Source organism: Aricia agestis, chromosome 14, assembly GCF_905147365.1.
Source record: "Aricia agestis chromosome 14, ilAriAges1.1, whole genome shotgun sequence".
Classification (NCBI taxonomy): domain Eukaryota; kingdom Metazoa; phylum Arthropoda; class Insecta; order Lepidoptera; family Lycaenidae; genus Aricia; species Aricia agestis.
In genome coordinates, this window is record NC_056419.1 from 1,409,993 (window position 1) to 1,432,044 (window position 22,052).

Here is a 22,052-nt window from a genome sequence, read left to right on the forward strand (position 1 = left end):
AAGGAACACTCGAAATTCAAAACTTTCTCACCTATTTTTTTTTTATTACAGGCCGATCAACTAACAGAAGAACAAATCGCGGAATTCAAAGAGGCGTTCTCACTGTTCGACAAAGATGGCGACGGCACCATCACCACCAAAGAGCTGGGCACCGTCATGAGATCACTAGGCCAGAACCCCACAGAGGCAGAACTACAGGACATGATCAATGAGGTCGATGCGGACGGTAAGTTTTTTTTTAAATCGCTCGATACGAGAGATTTGGGATGGGCAAAGGTTTGTTGTTGAATAGAAATCTGCTCAGCCAATGTAGATAATTTATATTTTATTGTAGTACTATGGCAGATTTTCATTTAATTGCAAACATTTTTAAGAGCACCGAAAAAGTACAAAATATACCTAAGGCGAGGGATAGAATCTTTTTCTATTTCCTTCTAAATTTAAATACGTAGGGCTAGTTGATAAGCTAAAAATGTTTAGGGAGGAAAAGGTCAGATGTGTTTAGTGAGGACCCTTCGGAAGCCCTCCTGAACCTTTGTGGTTTAGATGAGGAAGGTAGAGGATTCCCTTTTAGGGATTAGGACAAAGCGACCGGAAATGAAGTGTACCTTTCATATAAGATTTATCTGCGATCTTCATTTAAGGTTCTAACTTCTAAGGATGTAATTTAAACTCTACCCCTATTGTCTAACATATCTTCTGTACTTATAATATTATAAAGCGGAACAGTTTGTTTGTTTGTTTGAACGCGCTAATCTCAGGAACTACTGGTCCGATTTGAAAAGTTCTTTCAGTGTTAGATAGCCCATTTATCGAGGAAGACTATAGGCTATAAATTATCACTCTAAGACTAATAGAAGCGAAGAAACAGAGGAAAATGGGGAAAAACCGGAAAATTATTTGAAGGCGCTATTCTCGCGAACTACCTACTGGATGAATTTTTAAGTTATTTGGCACAGATGTAGAGTAGACCACATGAAGGGACATGGGCTATTTTTTGCGGGAAATGTACGGTTTTCGTAAAATTACTAATTTATATGCGGGCGAAGCCGCGCGGAACGTCTAGTTTTAATAATAAAGTGTAAATATTTTTCGGAATTATAATAATATGCTATCAAGAATAGCCGGTTTATATGTAGTTAGTTTGCAATAGACTGAAACAATAGTTTGCAAATATTTAGATATAAAAGCAGATATTTAGAAATTAGAGATGGCTATAAAGAAATCAGTAATAAAAAATGTGACCTCTAAAGACAACCTTTAGTTCCACTAGCCGCTAGCGTCTAGTACGTAATGCTGAGAAAAGAATAAATAATGCAAATGAGTCATATGACTGACGGATCATTGTATTTCAATGCGCGAGTAATGTCAGGGAAATTAATGTTTAGCAGGCTGATGTACTGGCAATTTGTTTTGATACCCAGGCCGTGTGATGTCTGTTATATCAGTTTAGGACACCACGTTGCTCATGGCTTTTTTTTTTATGAACTAAGGGGGCAAGCGAGCAAACGGGTCACCTGATGGAAAGCAACTTCCGTCGCCCATGGACACTCGCAGTATCAGAAGAGCTGCAGGTGCGTTGCCGGCCTTTTAAGAGGGAATAGGGTAATAGAGGAAGGTAGGGATGGAAAGGGAACGAAATAAGGTAAAGTAGGGAAGGGAATAGGGTAGGGGATTGGGCCTCCGGTAAACTCACTCACTCGGCGAAACACAGCGCAAGCGCTGTTTCACGCCGGTTTTCTGTGAGGACGTGGTATTTCTCCGGTCGAGCCGGCCCATTCGTGCCGAAGCATGGCTCTCCCACGTCAAAAATGGCTGTAATATGGGTGGTATTAGCTCGATCGCTGAAAGACATCAAATTGCTAAGCATTGATTTTTCTCGACTGTACCTATTGTAGTGTTTAAAATACATCATTATGTGTTTCAAGTTGTTAGATTTAGTTTATCGTTAATATCCTTATCGACTCGTTAGAACATTGATAAAATATCGATTTTATCGACGTACTAGGTCGCTGTACAACGTACACGCTATTAATTCATTGGCCAACTGATAAATAATTACTTGTGACCTAAACCTAGACCGATTGCTGGAGTTTTAATTAAAGGGAGGCAGGCAGGTAAATTAGGAAAGAGGATAAGCAATATATAAAGCAGGGTAAAGGTACGGATTGAGTTTGTTAGATCCGGTGTTTGTTAGATCCGGGACATCCCTCCTTTATACGACTGAAGACGAACCGCAGGTGGTTTTAGTGAGTAAGAGTCTCACATACCCCCGGGGTGATTCAGCTAACTGAGGCACATCCCCAACCCGAGGCACCCATGATGGGCTTCCCCTGCGCGTCAAAAAAAAAAGATGAAACCTACTCCAAAACATCTTCCCTCACCCAAAACATCCTCCCGCAACCTATGTGACCACCAAAAAAATTGGGGTAGGTAGGTTTGTGTACCTTAGCCTAAAGCAGTAAAAGATACGTAAAGAGACTTTGACAATATAACGGTAAACATACAAATTACACTGTTGATTGTAAGCAAGTGTAGTTGTCTACTTTGCACATCCAATAAATTAAAATGTTTCACTCAATCATTTCAAAGACTAATGCCACGTAGTGTTTTGGGTGAAAAAGTTACCTGTCATGATACAAAATAGTATTTACTCCTTTTTTTTAAAGACTAACGATTGCCATTCGAAACTAATCTTTCAGCGTTACAGAAGTCATTCGCGTATATTTCAGTCCGCCTGTGATAAATTGTCTTCAACGACCGTGAGAAAGGTTGAATTTTTGTCTTTATTTCTTATCTGAAATTATACTTTTAAATCGTATAATTCTACATAATACAAGTCGTAAAGTATACTTAATAATTATTAAAACGAATTGCCTACTTGATGAATGATGCTCTGTTTCTGATGTTTCTTGTCAGTTTGTCTATTCATTAGCGCTTATGATTGGCTAACGTCAAACACTTGTAGCCAATCGATAACGTTAAGCTGGCTTCTCACGGCGTGTGATATCACAAGCCGCGCCGCGCCGAGCCAGCTATTACGAGCGAGCACGAGCCACAGGCGACCACGAGCCACCCCTTCTCACGGCGCGTTATATCACAAGCAGCGCCACGCTGACAAACATTCAAGTAAAATTAAACTTTTAACTCGAAAATTGATATCATTTTACTCTAAGTCACTACGTTAAATAAGTAAATTTTAATGAAATGCAACTTTATTCACTAGGCAACTAGGTTGCATTTCAATCTATGCCGCCGTCTAGAATGTCACACGTGTGACTTTAGGGGAGGGGGCCAGGCCCCCCTCATTGTTTATTTCCAAACCAACTAGCAACAGACTAGTTATATCCACGATTAAACTACCATGGTCTTAACCAGACCAGCAGCTTAGACCCTTTCACAAGAAAAACAAAAAAAAAATATGTCGCTAATTTTATTATATTAAGTTTAATTCCTTTAGTTTGATAACAGATGCCGCTGCTTGGCGGCTACGTCGCGCTATAGCTAGCACGAAGATATTTGTTATAGGTATACGGTGATTGACTGGTATGAAATTATTTCCATTCACACTCACTCTTGGTGTTCTCCGCCAAGCAGCGACATCTGTTATCAAATAAATGAATTACACTTAATTTAATAAAATTAGTGGCATAGATTGAAATGCAACCTAGTTGCCTAGTGAATAAAGTTGCATTTCATTCAAATTTACTTATTTAACGAAGTGACTTAGAGCAAAATGATATCTATTATCGTGTTAATAAAGTTTCATTTTACTTGAATTTTATGTCGGCGTGGCGAGGCTTGTGATATCACGCGTCGTGAGAAGGGGTGGCTCGTGCTCGCCTGTTTGCTCAAGCCGCGCATTTGAAGTTACCGACTTTAATCGGATCGGGACGCGCCTGCACGAGCCGCGCGCCGCGTGGTAGCACGCGCCGTGAGAACGCAACCACCACGCCACCATTTTCTTCGGGCGCGTGGCTCGAGCTGGCGCGTGATATTAAACGCGCCTGCTTGAGCCAGCCCGAGCCACCCTTTCACACGGCGCGTGGCTCGAGCGGGCGCGGCGCGGCTTGCGATAATACGCGCCGTGAGAAGGCACCATTATTGAATAGATAAACTCCTGTCAAAAACTAGCGTTGAAGTAGACACCATCTAGTCATCGATCAGTTATTTAAAATATTATCCAACTACCCGCCAAAAGCAAAGAATTTGTCAGTCGTAGAGCTGTTGTAATTTATTCGATGATGGCTGCCAATATTGTCATCTATATTTAGATGATATTTTCATTGTTCACGTATCGAGGAATTTTATTTTCGATCACACAATCTGAATTGTTTTTAATGCAACGAAATGACTAAATTGAATTCTTGTAAAGTCTTCTGGAGATAGGTGTCTTCGAAGTTGCAAATCTTAGAGGCTGCTGTAGGATACTGCTAAATCCTAATGCAAAAAGTCCAATTGTGAATACCGGCACATGCTATCTACCCATGCCAGTCAGTTTTAGATACATATTTCGTGTCTTTTAAACGCTTTACTGCTTAGTCAAATATTTTTCTCAACAATTAGCCTTCTTTAAACAATAATGCTCACTAGCGTACACATTTCCTCTTTCTATTTCAATAAATTTAATCCAGGCAATGCTATCAGAGGAGTATCACGTACATACGGTATGTTTGTACGTCACATATTCTTTGCTGTGTGACTTCTTATCAAAGACGCGCATGAAAAAACACCACGCGTATAAAAACAATAACTTTACGTCAATTTAAACTGTTTACAGCAACAAGCAATTTTGTATTGTCTTGCATGCTGAAGTAATTATAGATCAAAATATATCAATCAGGCTCCGCTGATGATGAGAATATGCCGAAAGCAATAATGGTTTAAATTGACGTAGTATAATGTGTTTACTGGTAAATTGTACTAAAATGCCCACCGATCAAATGTTTGGTTAAACAAATCCACCTCCACACACCGCCACGAAAAGAATTTCAAACGAGCAAATCGCAATATCGAGTCGCAATCGACGATTTCACACAACTGATATATCGACCTTGACATTGCTAGACAAACTTGGGTAGGTGTAAATAGTAAACAAATAATAATAATTTATTCCACTCCGTTCTCACCTGGCTAATCTGCTCGGTTTTCGTGTTTATAAATAAATTACACTTAGGTTGGGTTGCACCAGAGGCGTGGTTAAAGTTAAAGTTATGGACTATGGTCAAAGTTATGGTAATAGTTAAGGCAAATTTAACTTTAACCTTGACTTTGACCACAGAATTTGACAGAAGACGTTGCTGGTAAAGGAGAACTGTCAAAAATGGCGTTTTTGTATGATGACAGCGTTAGTTCCTTTTTTCGCCACGTGCATTTAAAGCCTTATCGAGCTCTATGGTTATGGTTAAAAATGGCGTCTTGATGACGTCCATTTTTAACTTTAACCAAAGATTTGACTTTTTACATTGTAGTTAAAGTTACAGTTATAGTTAAAGTAAGTTGGTGCAACCCATCCTTAGCGAACCACGATAATATAAGAGGATTGAGAGCTCAACCGATTGTTGACGAATGACGATCCATCTCTATTAGTCGATCTTCACAAGTGAGTTTCAACGTCGTCGTAAAATTAACCCAAAGCAATAAAGTTAGACTTTTATTCAACAATTTAATCAACCGAGATCTGACCTTCTCCTTTATTTGAACGTCCATAAATTGCAAACTTGTGTACGCAAAAAGCTTGACCTTACGATGGTACCAAACAGTTCTCCCAACTGTACACACTAATTACCATATTTGCCGCATAATAAACAATTTCCTACGAAATATAGTATGGGAAGCGTCAAGCGACGTGCGTCATCTGTTTATTGTTGCCGGCGTGAGATCGCCCGATCGCCTGGTAACCTGACACTCATTAGCTGGAGTGCATGTGTCCGTCTTCATTGAGCCGCTGGTGAACCATCATCAGACCACTTAGTTGGGAATTAATGCCCATATCAATATGTTCCTGTATAGCAGAAAACATTGCGTTACTCATACAGTTTCAATCCAGAATCCTATCGTACAGCAAAGTACCTAGTATTAACATTAACGTCAAACCAATTTTGGATAGTTTTCAGAAGAAAACTGTTTCGATGGAGAACCATCGAAACTGTATTTTTGGATAATATTTTAGGGTGTGTATGTGTTCCTTGTAGAAGTTCACTGTGAAAGCAGCAGCTGAAAATCATTTTTTTTCTCTTTTGTATGGGGAAACTCGTGACGCTGGGGCGCTTGCCCATACAAAAGTGAAAAAAAATTGGTCTTTCAGCGCTGCTACTTTCACAGTGAACTCTCTACAAGGAACACGTACACCCCCTAAAGTATTATCACTTAGTTTTGTTACATCCTGTTATAGCATAATCGACCTACTTTAGGAAGTTCCAAATAGAAAGAAAAACTTTTGATAGGAGGAGAGATATTCTAGCAATGTATTTTCACGAGCTGGTAGACAGCTACACCCCAGAGCTGGGCCAATCGGAGCGCGGGTGATCGGTGCCAATTTATCGCGGCGCCAACATCATGCCCCGACACATTCGATATGGCGCCATTTCACAATTTGTGGCAACTAAAAATTGTTCGCAAACTCTCAGATGCTGTGGCTGTAACCACTTGAGTGAGGGGTTCAACGGAATCGTAAGTCGTAACGTTGTCCAATACCAACGTCAAAGGTATTGAATCTGTCAAAAAGACTTCATGTTCTCCCCATACAGTCCTGGTCACCGGTTCGGATCACCTCAGGTGATCTTGTCTTCGTGCACAAATTGCTCACCGCTCCTAACTTGATGATGGATGGTAAATGGGGCAATGAGAAAAACACTTCCCGCTTCAAGATCAGACTAAACCGGCAGGACATAATCCTCTCGAAACGTCCATCCGTCCCTGAAAATTGGACACAATTTACTGCTACTGTCTGATCTTTGTCCATGTTGCAAGATGCTAGTCGTCCAACTATAATTGCTATTTCTGAACTCATCAATAACCGGTATTGATTGTCTGGTTACAGCTAGGTCTCAATTATTAATTAGGCTGTAAAGGCCAGTTTCTCGATGTTTCGTTTTGAAGTATTGTAGCAAGTAGAAAAAATTTTTCTTATTTGGTTTACAAACTGCTCCAAAATGTTTAAAATGCTTGATTTTGGGAATTTCAAATTTTAGTTTCTTTATAAGCTAAGCTGTGTACCTATTAAAATATGTACATGACATTTTATTAACGGTTTTAGCGTATGCATGTAACATGTTATGCATCCGCCAGCCATAATTCGTGGCGGCCACAGGAAGGCCTATGTGATAAACATTTTCCTGTCGTTTATCCTGTGCAGATAATTGTGTATTTATAATGACTAACCTACCTAAAATACCCTATTTAAACTGGCGCTGTGCTCAAATATCGTACTGATTTACGTTATCCTACGAGGAAATATACAATATTTTTCCATTAAAATTCAAATTTGAATAAAATGCTCATAACCAAAACTTACATTTTATATCAAGCAAATATGCATAATTCAATTGTCATTTTGCTACTGCCATTGATGGTAAATAATTCGAACATTATTTTGCCCGGTAATTAAAATATAGAATGTTAAATAAAAGTAGAGTGCAACATGTAATAAATTTAGATGTGCAAGACGAAGTGAGTATCATACTAAAGACTGGGCAAGTTTCCACTACCAATATTACGTCGCGCCGCGCCGAGCGATAATTATAAATGTGTATGTACCGGAATATGTGTGTAACGCACACTGTTTACTACCGCATTATGCGCTCGTAAACCCTTTTCTCGAGCAAATGTCACGTAAAACCAGATGAACGTCTTTGGACAGGACATCTTGATTTCGCAAAGTAGGCTTTAGAGTCTGATTTGGACGTGTTACGTGCATAAACCGTATGCAGATTGCGGCTATTACGAAACGGCACCGATTATGGAGACTCGAACATGCACGATATGACAAGTGATCGTAGAGATACGTTATCGACGCGCAGCAATTAGCACGAACACTGGAATGAGGCGCAGCGTGTTTTATCGTCGGGCGTTATCCGGGCCATCGACGGGGTAATAAATCGTAAGGGAGTGCACTGAATTAAACATGTCTCCTCCCAACGCCCGCGCCCTAGAAACGAACTTGTTATAGACACGGTATTGATCGAGATTCCACTAGCGGCTATGTTGACTCCTCCTGTAGGCTGTAGCATTCAATTTTCCGGATGCGAGGCTTTTGACGAATTTCTGCCGGTTGACATTATTTGGGTAAAAATACCGTGAGGCGTGAGCTTACACGCAGAAGGGAACGAACAGCTCATATCAAGATGTTCCATAAAGATCAAAGATAATGAAATGGCCAATTATTTTCAGCGGCACGAGAAAAAGTCTGAAAATATCCAACAAAAGACTTCCTAAAGGCCGGAAACTGGCCATAAATTATTTTGTGCAACGAAAGCGCCCGGTGGGTATAAGTCGGGCGCCGCCATTGTTCCCGAAACTAGAGTTTTGCTCGACAACAGCGACGTTATTTTCGTTAGGGATTGAACCGCTAGAGATGTGTTTTGCGTGGGCGGAGATGTGTTTTTCGATGACCGATTTCAGCATGTAAATGCCAAGTTACATTGACCCGGGTTTACGGCATCTCGATAGCGATTTTACTGCGTCGGCGACTGCGCCAACCGCGTCGACCGCCACTCGACTATCCCGGAAATGCATCAAGTTTATTATGCGGTGTGCTGTTCGTAGCGTAAAAATACATTTTACGAGCCCGCAGTCTACACGTAAAACCTTTTTGTTCCGCAGCGGGGCTTTCGCTTTTAGATGACACGGTTAAAAGCCTATTGTTTTCTTAGGCTTACGCAACTCCACGTCCCGAGATAATAAAGCTCGCTTTTTATGGATTTTATAATTTCTGACTTTATAGCGGCTTTGGACGGGGCGTGATTTACAAGATAGAGCTATTCGTATACGTAGCGATCTAAACAATAATATATCTCGTTTCATACTAAGCACGACTCGATTGTCTGATGTATTTAATGTCCCATTTAAAGATATGCTAATGATTCTAGTACTCTGACGCAAACTCATTAAAACAAGGTAAAAATAACCGTTTCCTTACAATATTATGTTTATGCCACCTAATCAACCTATATAATTATATTTTATATACTCTATCCGAGTGTGTATTTACCGGACATTATGTTGATCTAAAGAAAGAATTGGGTACGTAAATGTTGTCCTATTTATTTCCTGTAAAAACTTAAGTTGCTATAGATCCAACTGTGTCGTAGAGATTGCAGTGAGGATTCGGATTAATAATTTGAGAGAAGATAAGAAAAGGCTTTTCTGGCTGTAACTTGTAAGGCACATAATAAATTTAAATTGTAGCAGCTTCAGTCAATGAGACTGTATGTTCAATTTCAGGCCACTCGGTGCGTGAAAGCTGACCGTGACGGATTTTTGCGATCAGTGCGGTCAGATTTAGCGGCCAAGCGCAATGATGTCAGCGATAGATAAGAAGTCGTTCACATCGCCAGGAGATAGCTCGCGCTATTGTGCTATTTATACCCGCCACACTAAACTAGAAAACGCTTCGGCTGAATCTGTTGCGCCAGGTTTATTTCGTGTTTCAATTTCTCCGGTGTAATGGCACGTTGACGAAATACACACGTTGAATCATACACCAAAAGTCACATTAAAATTCTTCGAAGGAAGTCTGACTACCAGATTACTAGAAAAATCCAAGAAATATTAAAAATTAGGTCTACTAGAAACTAAGCTTACGTCGTATTTCGTAGTAGGCCGTGCTAACGATCTGACCCCAGATTGTATTTACACACGAACCTCGGTTTATTCATGAATCAATCCTCTGGGCCCGTTCTTATGATTCGTGAAATGTTTCACCTTCGTAGTTTATTACTCGATATTAAGTGGAAGGCTGCACGTAAGGCGGGCGGGGGGGTGGGTGGATCGATATCGTGTCGGTGTAATTGGGCGAAGATCGACCGGCCCGCCGCCGCCCGCCGCCCGCCGGTCGACATCGTAAGTAATCCGTGTGCCCGTGGGATTACACGGAATCCGCTCGCGAAAGAGTATTACCGACTTTGGAGGCGCTGACGTTGATGTTAAAGTATTACTGTACCTTTTTACGGTTTTGGACTTCGCTTATTTGTGGAATTTTTTGATCTTTTCCTGCCCATATCTACGGAATCTATTCAGCTGTAACGGTTACCATCCACGAATTAGAAACAAACATTAGAATGTATCATGTCTATTTGATGACGAATGATGATCATTGTCGCATTTTAATTAACCCCGGCCAACTTTGATACGATCGCCACATTGATTTAATGACTCAAACTTATTTCCTCGTATGTCATACTGATCGTAGCGTCTGATTATTTAAACCTTTTGGTTGGACTAGGCGGACTAATGTGCTAAACTTGTAGCAATAGGAGGAAACCGAGTAAGTAAAGCTACTCCACCACTAATATTTGAAGCGAACCGGAATACGAAATAGGACGTCGAACCAGTAGGATTTAGAAAAGAAGCCCGTAAAAAACTCAGTAAACCTCATGACACGGTTTAGCTATTATTTATAGTGAAGACACATTGTCAGTCGCGTATAAATAAAGAGGCACTATATCGGTCCGTGAATCAGTATCAGAAAGGTTACTTCGATATGGCACAGCTCAGCTATAACGTGCGGGGAATCAGAATAGACGTAGCCTGGACTAATCGTCGGTGACTAATGACTAACCGGTCACGAACGCTCGGTGTGATAACCAAATTTCGGTTGATAGCGATAAGATGTAATCACCTGATTAATGTTCGAGCTTTCGAAATTTGAATGTTGATTTTGGCAACAATTGTCACGAAACTACATACAATACACGAGTAGGACTTTGTAAGGCAAGCGGCTTACGCGACGCGAAGGGCCATACGAGACACGTTTATAACAATGGCGGAAAAGGTCAGACGTAATGTTGGAGAGCGTACGGTTGTGAATATATTTGTGAAAACTGGCGCTCACAAGGGTTCCGTCTTTGAGGTCACCCGAACAATACATATTCATCTCATTGACGTTGTTTGAATAGATAAAAACAAGACGGCGTTTTTAGAGTTGTGATTTGCATTTGTGTACATATTGTACACAGTACGTTGAGTTTTAGATTTTAACGGAACAACTTACTATGGTTCGTTGGTGGTCTGAAACCGCCGATAAAAAACAGTATGTTGTCTGAATCCAATTGATTATTATTCATTTCGATAATAAGACTTTTGTCATTCCTGCGATTTTACTGCAAGTGAATCAAACTAGTTCCGGCCAAAACAAACATTGTAAGCGAATTAGAGATTTTATTGAGACCGATGTAAGGAACGCGCCAACTGGGCGTGTTAACAACGTCCTCGTCTGAAAGTGCAGACAACATATTATAGATATAAAACTATTCTAAATCGGATCGATTAAACAAAACAAGAGACTTCTCCCAAGACGATTGACATTGTCGTATTCAGAGAACACAAAACAGTAAAACAGAAAAAAGAGTTGGAAAGAGATTTAGCTGGTCAATTTGTTTACTCGTTAGATTTTCGGTTCTGTAATCTGTATGGAGTACAATAATAATTTCACCGTGGTGCAGATCTGCATGTCTGGCGCTGGGCCAGCTCTCGTCCGCGCCCAGCGACCGGACAACGAACCGATCTGCGTATCAACTTAGCTTGATAGCGTCTGTCCTTGCCAGTTACACATATTCGGTGGTATATCACCTCTTGAAGAAACAATGGAAAATTAAGACTAAACTAAACCATAAGGGTGAAGCCAAACGAGCGTAATTTGTGAGTTGTGAGTCGCAGAATTTCGGCTAGCAGAAATTCTGCTGCATTCAATTTCATACTAAAGTCCTGTTTGATTCACACGAGCGTAATTTTGTGAGTCATGATTTGTATGAAAAGATATTTAAATAAAAGATATTATTTACTATTATTTTTCACAAATTACGCTCGTTTAGTTTCACCCTTTTAGAAAGATGGTAATAAGGAAATACGCGATTACAATAATTATTATTTAAGTACAATGCTCTTTATGCATAATTAAGAATACCTAGTTTTGAACATATTATTTACTGTTAGTTAATTGGTTGTTTGGTTATTTCTTATTCGAAATACGTAAACTAATAATACCGCAGACCACAAGCTGATAAATTGTTTATACATCATGAGCTAATTCGTTTGCGTTTATTTTCCCCATTCCTAAAGGATTGTGGCATAATAATTAAGATTCGTTACATACATAACGTCATCGTTTGGCTTGTGATCTCGATCTATTTATTAGTCGTCGATTTTATTTATAGCTTCCCCGCTTGATAACAGACTATGCTCAGGCTTTGTTTTGTCATTTTATGGGATTATCTCAGTGTTTGCTTTTCTTACGTCATGTTCGCCATTAATTTGGTTGAGACGTGGGTGGAGCTTATTTATTCATGTTCAGCCTTATATTTCGCAGGCCATATACATTATACAATTTGGCCTTCACTGGTGTACTCTTGACTCGTAAAGAGTCTTTTATTCCGCCTAATTCAGACTGTACGCGCTGTTCGGCCTCCACATCGTACTTTTACGCCTAATGCTCTCCGCTCTTTAATTAATTCCGAAAGTGGCAGGTAAAATTTTCACTAAAGTAGAAAGGCTGTTTCGGGGTTGTTTGTGTTTATAACCGCGTCGAGTGTGTCGTTTGCGGGCCCCGGGGCGCCCCGGCTACGCCTACTTTAATTAGATGATGAATGTTGATGAAGGTTACGTAACGTAATGAAAAAGCTATTTAATTATCATCAAAGTAATCTCGTTAATTGTTATTTAGTTGTGAGTCATGAGTCATGACCAACCAGTCGCATACCGATACGTTTGTTGCCATATTGATTGGTTGTAGGCAATTCGAAGCTAATGAAGCATTCTCCATATTTTAAACTGCTAGTTGCATATTTTAGGTCTATCGACTGTTTCACATTCACTGTTGCATGCTGCAAAAGTTTGCAATCATTTTTCCTCCAAGACCCAAGTATCGTCTATTTGTAGAACTTTCTAGATAGAAGATAGCCTGGACCAATGTTCTTTCGAATATCACCCAAAATATAATGCGCAAAAAGTAAAGCATATACAATTATGATAAACATTAAATTTGCTTTGGCTCTGTAATCTCGCCTTCACCTTGTTCTTATCGCCCGGTAGGTAAGGTTTACACTCGCTAAGCTTACACACGTCGTTATCAGAAGTTGTACACACGATAACTACCATATTGTTGCTATATTTTATGTTATCATCGCGTTATTAACCTAGCACCTCCAAAAATTCATAAATATACCCAGTCTGACTTACAACAATATAGTTTTCGCTGTTTGCTCTCAATAATAGTAATCGGATTATTAACAGTAACTAAGCATGGCATATAACGCGTTCTATTTCAATACTTCACGCGTTAATACGCTGTAGGCACTAGGTGTAGATACATAAATTGCGTCGTCGACAAAGAATGTAGGTGGTGAGGTGTTCGATTCGCTGACGCCACCTTGACTCATGCGGCCTTAGTAAGGCTTCTCTGCCATATCATCCTATATCTGATTAGCGCCAAGGTCCGCCGGCTATGAATACGATTAAACTTAATACTGAAAGCTTACAATGACCCCATAAATAAAGGTTGTCGCCTGCTAATTTGCATTTCCTTACAAGGTGCACCTAGTTTTAGCTGAGAAGCCTTATGAGTTATGACTTCGGAATTAAGACATAGCTTGGCCGCTACGATATCGCGGAAATGAAACATTTGCATAATTGTAGAGATTCTAGAAATATCGTCCTCGGCACATTCTCAGAATATATTAGCTACCGTCATGACATGTAAAGACCATTAATCCTAAGCCCATAACTGAGGAATACGTGCATTTGATCTTAATTTATTTGGCGCTGCCAGCTGCCGTTGTTTCAAAGGTGGAATATATTCACCACTTCCTGTCGTGCCTCCAGGAAATCGGAATAAATGCATAACATTGTACCAGAAACGATTGTATCGTGAATGAAAGACATCAATGAATCTTCCGGTGCAGTCGTGTGTGTCTCTGATCGCGATTGATGGCTCATGGCGCTCGTCGGCCGTGTAATGATTTGTTTATACTGCAGATTGTTTAGCTTGATTACATTTGCAAAGGCGTGTCTTCGGACAAATACAAACATGGATGGATGGATATTATTATTATTTATAACAGTGCATTCTGATAGCGTGCGGAATTCTCGACGGGACGGCTTCCGTTATTGGAAATAGTTTTTGGGAATGTCAGGATTGCGTCCGTAATAGACTGAACTATTTTCAACCAAAATAGAATTTATCAGTTAAAAGCACACGTCTACTAGAAGTTTCGGATGTTCGGAATTCGGAGCTACGTATTGCTAAAGCCAGCTCGGATTTCAAAGTCGCTGCATCCTGCGGACGTATTCTGACCCCTTTGTTCCAGTCTCAACCACAATATATTGTGTACTTGTAGACTGTAGACGCTTGACAGGATTCAGGAACTGTTTGTTACCTCTTGACTGGTTTCAAGCACATTATGTTATGAATACTACTGGTATTGTGTGTTAACCATCTTACTAGGTCTAAGATTCAGTAAAACCTATTTGAATAAAACGATTTCTTGTTCTTTCACCTTGCCTTAATTGAGCATTCAAGGTCGAATTCCGAAATAGCTGTTACATTTTTATTAGATCTTGTTTTTTGCGTGTTGCCTAGCATAGAGATTAATGTCTTTAAGTTACTGTCAACACAAATGGTTATAAATATTAACAATAATACTTCCATTATGCTGGCTGACAAATGCCAGGTGCTATTATTGCTGATCTCAGAGGCAACACCAGTACCTACTATGATATTATTGTTGTGTTTTATTCATGACGTGTCTAATTATACGCATACTGTGACTAAAAAGGTACTGAATTTAGGTTATGCGCTTGTTTATGTTGATTTCTTGACCGATTTAATGTTTCGCTTATGTTTTTACGGTTTACATACCTAGTCTTGTTTACAATTTGAATTGATGAGTTTTTGCTCGCAGGCTTTTTTTCTATACATGTATGTGTTAAATACCTCCTCAGATGTTTATTCAAATGAAACCTTTTCCAGTCTCATTTCCAAATACTTGTTTCCTTTTTTAGTCGATAGAAGTTGTTAATTTAGTTTTCCAATAAAGTTTTCAATTGCATACAAAATAATCAACAGTTGTCTTTATCGTGACAATATGGGGCGGTCCGTTGGTGACATCCTTCTACCGGAGTACTCAACGTGAGGTGGGACGCTCGCTAATTATAGTGCGGACACGTCTGTTGGCAGCGATTGTGTGCGATATTAAGGAGCAATACCGTATAGTTTCTAATAACTCGGTACATAATATGCGCAATTGATCATACTCTTACCAGTTTTTCTTGTCTGGAACCTTAAAGATTTGAACCTTAAGGATTGTCGACAGATTCGGGAAACTCCTAATTTGTTAATTACTTTGCATTGCTGGTTGAGGTATCTTATTAATCCATATTTCTATGTTGCATACTCCAGCCATTACCAGGAACTATGCTCAGTCCTTCGCAATTCCGGCAAGGCCCACCTCGCATGTAGCACACGTGCATATCTAATTCCTGGGCGCACTACAATGTTGGACCTAGATGTCTCGAGCCAGATGTGTCCCAGAAGCTCGGACAGGGGAATGTGCTCAGCACCGTCATGCGGCTTGACGGTCTGCACTCGGTATATTTAGCCCGCCGATCGCCTCGAAAGGTTACTCCCGGAATTAGCCGCGCCAAACTTAACTCCAACTTATTTTTGCACCACCGGAACCGCCGCGGTCTTTTTATAACTGACGCGTGATCTGGATGTTATGTATTGATGGATGGTTTCAAATGAATGTTAAAGGATTCTTATAGGCTTTAAAATATCTCTCCATTTGTCGAAACAATTTGCAAATATATACCAATTCTTGTAAGTCCTGCCTTGGCTTGAAATTGGATTTTATGGAGAAAATACCTTTCCCGAAAACTAAGTTCCAGAATTTCAACAAATTCGCCTTACCGGTATTTCTTAGCAAACTGCACGGAAATAAATAGTATTCAGTATAAACACATTAGAAACATAAATAAACCGTTTGCGGTGGCGTTCCTGAGTTACGGTCGAAATTGTACGAGTTACTGACTCATTGTGAAGGTAAATTACGTGGATTGACAACAATTACAACTTTTTCTTTTGGCTTGCGACCAAAAAGTGGGTAATGTAGGTTTTTGATACCCAAAACAACACCTAAATTTTACAAAGAATTCAAAATTCTCCGTAAACGGGTTGTCTTGTGCTCACTTACCTACCTGTAAATAATATTAGGCATTACTTTTTATGTGCATTACAAAATATTTTTTATATATATTATATTATAATATTTTATAAATATTAAATTTAATTTACTGTTTCTTAGAGGGAAATTGGTAATTATTTTGTGCATAATTTCACAAAATAATAATTCGCTTAACACATTTTTTTGCGTCCGCTGAAATATAATACCGTAGTGTAACAGTTTCTGAGTTCACTGACTCGCCGTCTCTGCCAATTTCACCCAAACACAACGATGACATGCAAAAATTATGGACACAGTCCACAGAAACGTTTTAGCTATAACAAAATTATTCACAGTAAGTACCTGAGAGTTCAGCTACAAAAATTAAATGTGCCTAAAAACGTAAACCCTATCTATGTATTTAGGAATTCAGGAATTTCTTATATAATTCTCTTGGTTTATCAGTTTTTAGAATTTGCGGATCGTAACTCGGAACCATAATTTTTAACCGTGTAAAAATACCGTGGTCTGGCGTAAACACACGGTGTAAGATTTAGTGTCTTTGCAGTCGCTAATAATATTTATGTGAGATCGGTGTGTGTTTCAGTAGAATTAATGGGAATATGTATTGTAATTAATGTGAGATGAGCGTATATTATGTACGAGGCAGTTTGCATAATAAGTTGGCCTTAAAAGTCTTAACAATTGCACATAATCATTTTCTTGAATAAATGCTTGCCGACTGTAAAATAAAACGAGTTATTTCTTTCTAATATAATAATATGTATATCGATGTGCCTAAGAGTATTTATGATGCTTTTTCTTTAATAAGATGCCGACAAATAAATTACACCATTACGGTATATTAGTTTTGATATCAAAGATAAACCGTTAGAAATGTTTACTTTATTTTTATCGTGCAAATCATTGTTCATTGAAAGAGAACTGTTTATATCTGAATGCCTTGAACCTTAATCTATAAACGCCCGTCTCTTTGATCGTGCACACTCAACTAGAAAATATTAACTGTACCTGAAAAACTCAATACATAAGCGTCATGGCATCAGAGTTTTTATAGTTTTTTGCTGCGTAAACGAGTAAACACTAAACATACTCGTTATATCAACGTAGAATCTAACATATTGTGTCAAAATTCACGCCCGATACGTTAACGAGGCCTAAGAACATATTGTGGGTACGTGATCACACATGGCCAACATGTTATGAATCTGTTTACTGAATAATATTTCCCTTTAAGGGAATCTGTTCCGGGCTCTGAAAATGCTTATAGCCTTAGTCATCTATCTATACGTGATACCGATACATCGTTGAGATCGTTATCTGTATGTATGTTTTGACGTGCAGCAATCAACATGCAAAATCAGACGTCTTTTACTAGCTTAGCAACAATTTCCTATGCACGGAAATGTTACTTTTTACTGCTTCCATTAACATGGAAGAAAGGTCCATTTGAACGAATATGTCGTGCGTTATATCACCCATAAGCTAACGTCAAAACTGTTAAATTCCAGGCAACGGCACGATAGACTTCCCCGAATTCCTAACGATGATGGCGCGCAAGATGAAGGACACGGACAGCGAAGAAGAGATCCGCGAAGCGTTCCGCGTGTTCGACAAAGACGGCAACGGCTTCATCTCGGCCGCCGAGCTGCGCCACGTCATGACGAACCTCGGCGAGAAGCTCACCGACGAGGAGGTGGACGAGATGATCCGCGAGGCCGACATCGACGGCGACGGCCAGGTCAATTACGAGGGTGAGTACTCCTGGGTGTGCGCTTGCGCTTGCGTCGTTTGGTGTTCGGTTGGGTTAGGCTGAGTTTCCATTAGAAATGTGTTGCGAGTAATGTGTTTTTAAGTACCAATAGAGAATTTGATGATCTTAAAAACACATTCCTCGCAACACATCTCTGGTGGAAACGCAGCCTTAGGCCGGATCGCGATAGGCACTTGGTTAATTCTGGTGTAGGCGTAGTACAGATGGGGTGGAAATTCCATTGCGTTGTCAAGTGAATGAGACGAGTAACTGTAACGAAACACCAAATGAAGCTGTTCGTTTTAATTTTTTTGCCTTTTTGCTCATGTGTCCTTATTTTGTGGCGTTAGGTTTCGAATGACACTGCTCATTTCTGTGTTTACTCCCCCACTGAATCTAGGATATGCAATACCACCCCGACACTGAACGATGTCTCGCTTCTCACTCCGCCTGCTCCGAGCTGACTCACGCCGGAATTTTCCGACATAAAAATGATGTTTGCTCTCTTCTAGCAACATAAACAATGGATGTTTGGGATGCTCTTGATTTATTTATACCCATGCACAAAGTGATACACGTCTACCTATGCTACTTGTTCCGTTCTGTTTTGCGATAATTGAGCATCCGTTCGAAGCATTCCTGAAAGTGCTCCTCAGAAATCTTTGGGTTATGATTTAAACTACACTACAATAATAATTATCTACGCTCCAATGAGCAGCTTATTTATCGCACTACTGGGTCTGGCAAACAAACGAGATAAAATTGAAGCTAGTGTTGTTTTTTCCTATTATAAAGATAATTACGAAAAAATGTAACGATTATTGTAAATGATGTTGTAAATAAGAAGAATTATCATCCAAACGTAAGCAGTTAACCCAAACACAGTCACGATACCACCACTAATTACGAGACTATTTATAGTCGTTCCAGTTTGTAAATGATTTTAAAATAATTTACGATCTAGAAAATTGTTTGAAACGTTTAAACTAATAACTATTACGTCAGCGTATAGTTTATGGACACATTAGGATTGTCCGTCCGCCTCTACTCGTAAATAACAATTTTGGCTACATGATGTGAACGAGCACTGAGCAGTCTGCGCATGCTGTACAAAACCCCACAAGCGAAATTAAACTGCTGGATGTAATTGTTCAGTACACAGATGAAGCGCCGACATTTTGTACAAAATTATATTATCACTTATCACAATAAACACAGCCGCAGGTCGCGTCGCAAATTTTACGCTACTCAATGTCTATTGTTTAATTAAAGTATCTATTGTTTGAGATAATTACTGGCCAGCGTAGTTTACGACGCGACCTACCAGGAACTGTCGGCGAGTCTGTAACCCTTGTAACATTGTACAGTTTCAACCGCCGAGGCTCTCTCTCTTCCAGACTTCCATGCACTCGCGAAAATGATATTCGGTCGCGGGGACGGCAGCCGCTAGCCCGCGGCCCGGCCCCCACGTTTCGTTAACTTAACTAACGGTCGCAAGAGACTCCACGATATCGCTGTGATCTCGCAATATTTCCTAGTAGTGTGTAACGAAGGCCTCCGCCCGCGGTGAAGTAGGTACTGACAGCGCTATCTCGATGGTTTGCTGCTCGTTATTAACTGTTTCTACCTCTGATATGTTTAGTTCCCCTCGGCCCCTCACCTCACTGTCTGGGAAACTCACCGCTGTCGTAAATCTTGGCTCGCGGGCCGCCCGCAATCCCCCGCCCCCTGCGCCGCGGCGTTGCGGACGGCCGCAGACTTCCTGCAACCCTGGTGCATGTGTCTAATATCTGTATAGAAGTTTCTAACGAAATACCACCTGGCGATCCCCCCCGGTAGGCCGGCCTCGCCCGGACCTCGCTAACGAGCAGCAAACAGGAGAGACGCATTCGCGACGATCACACGCTTCATTACTCAACAGAACAGACTTCACTGCACTGTTCATCGCTAACTGAACCGAAACAATCGGCTCTCGACGCTCGGTCGATATCATCAGGAGCACGACGGTGCCCCGGTTTTTTACGACTAATTGGGAGGGGTGGTATTTCATAATCCCTTGTAGTGGCATGAACAGGTTCGATCGTTTCTTATTACTGTTCGACTACCGGCGAACGCATGCCTCCCTTCGCTCACCGGGCGAGCCATGTGTTCGCCGACTACATAATGTTTTTTTTTTTTTCACAATAAATATCGTTCTAAAATCTAACAGGTTATTTGTCTAATAGTTGCATCTTATTTGTCGGTTGGCATTTTTGTGTTTACGGTATTAATAATATTTAATACTTCATCTGGAGATGTTTGCAATGGTTTTGTGAATATTTTTGATTTGTTTTTTGGGCTTCCCTTTAGCGAGCGACGTGTGTACTGACCCCTGCTTCTCTTTCTTTTTCAGAATTCGTCACCATGATGACGTCGAAGTGAGCCGCCGGCTAGTGTGTGTGTATAAAAGAGAATTATAAATACATTTTATTTCATGACACACAATATACCATCGTATTGGACCTGCATTTCTCTAGTGTTTGCGATAAATTAAATATTGTCATCGTTTCAGTTAATCGTACGGCGGCCGGTGCGGTCCCCGGCTGCCATCTTTATTTAGACTTAAAGTATTCCGTTAATTTTACTATGTAAGGAAGGAAATTTCAAGTGTAGCGGTACAATGGCGAAACGAATAGGTGTGCGTCGCAGTGACGGTGTGTGTGTGTGAGTGTGTGCGTGTGCGCGCGAGCCTCAGTGTGCGTGCTAGCCTCCGCACTTTCCGATACAATTTAATGTAAATTTTTTTCAAGTATGAGATATTTATAAAGTACGTGATGATTAAAAATAATAAAAAATCCCAAAAAAATATACCGCGGTCCGCGCATGCGAGTGCGCCGCGATCGCATTAAATGTTTAAATTTAACTAACTCAGTAAACGAATAAATTAGATTTATTGGTACTGCATTGATTATATTATCTGTAAATGACTTGATAAATATTATATTTCTATTGTTGGTGAAACTAATTCTATCGAATGGGAAGTAATCCGCTCTGTTATTCTCTTGACATTTGATTCATTCTGTTATTAAATTTTACAAAAGACATACTGAAAATAAATGTTTCTTCATTTTTAGGTCAATAAGCATCCGTGTTTTATTTTCTACCTACCCTCTGGCCCCACGCTCAACATATTGCTGCAGGCTTAGCATTACCTTATTTACCACACATAATAATTAGACGCTGTTAAGCATTTGTGTGTCATCCCACAAAAAATTACGTAGAGTTACGAATGCAGTAATGTCCTTAAGATTGTTCAGAGCAATACTGCATTCATAACAAGACAAAAAAATAATTGTGGGTTGACAAAAAATGTTTAACAGCGACTATATTATATCAATCAGTCAATTTTCGGGCAGTCTTGTCATTTTGTGTCTACTTACGGGGAAAAAAATAGGCTAAGCCTGCAGGTGGCGCCACTGGTGGCGTCCTAGCACCGTCCTAGCCATAATAATTGTTATCAAAGGCTCAAGAAAGAACGCAAATTTTGGCTAAATGCAAAATGTTACTTGGATGACATTGACAGGACGGTGCTAGTGCGTAACAGCTCTCTCCTCTAGAGACATGTTTAGCGAAGTTCTGATTTTGAAACAACCTTGTGAGGCTGCCGTTGACAATACAAAACAATATGTGAAGAATACAGCCACTACATCATCCACACTAGTTATTGACACAGCATAAACTGAAAGAGCGCAATACATCACAAGTTGCTGACAAATTGCGACAAAAGTGGGTCGCATCGACACACGTCCAACTCCGTAATGGATGAATGACATTTTAAATAAATTGCTGTAGCTCTAGTATCTCGGGTACGCGCGTAAAACTCCCCATCTGGACAGGCTCTTACTGGTTTGTCCGATGGTATG

The 22,052-nt window shown here is 40.0% G+C and overlaps 1 protein-coding gene across 4 annotated transcripts in view; it reads left to right on the forward strand.

Moving 5' to 3' along the window:
- Nucleotides 1-21,272, forward strand: part of LOC121733962 (calmodulin) — a 28,558-nt gene extending 7,286 nt beyond the window's left edge. For all 4 annotated transcript variants that reach the window (XM_042124367.1, XM_042124368.1, XM_042124369.1 and 1 more), the window contains exons 2-4: nucleotides 52-226; nucleotides 17,909-18,151; nucleotides 20,543-21,272. In XM_042124367.1, the coding sequence (XP_041980301.1) occupies nucleotides 52-226; nucleotides 17,909-18,151; nucleotides 20,543-20,571 (447 nt within the window). In that variant the 3' untranslated portion in view covers nucleotides 20,572-21,272. The remainder of the gene's footprint in view (nucleotides 1-51; nucleotides 227-17,908; nucleotides 18,152-20,542) is intronic.
- Nucleotides 21,273-22,052: the final 780 nt, after the last annotated feature.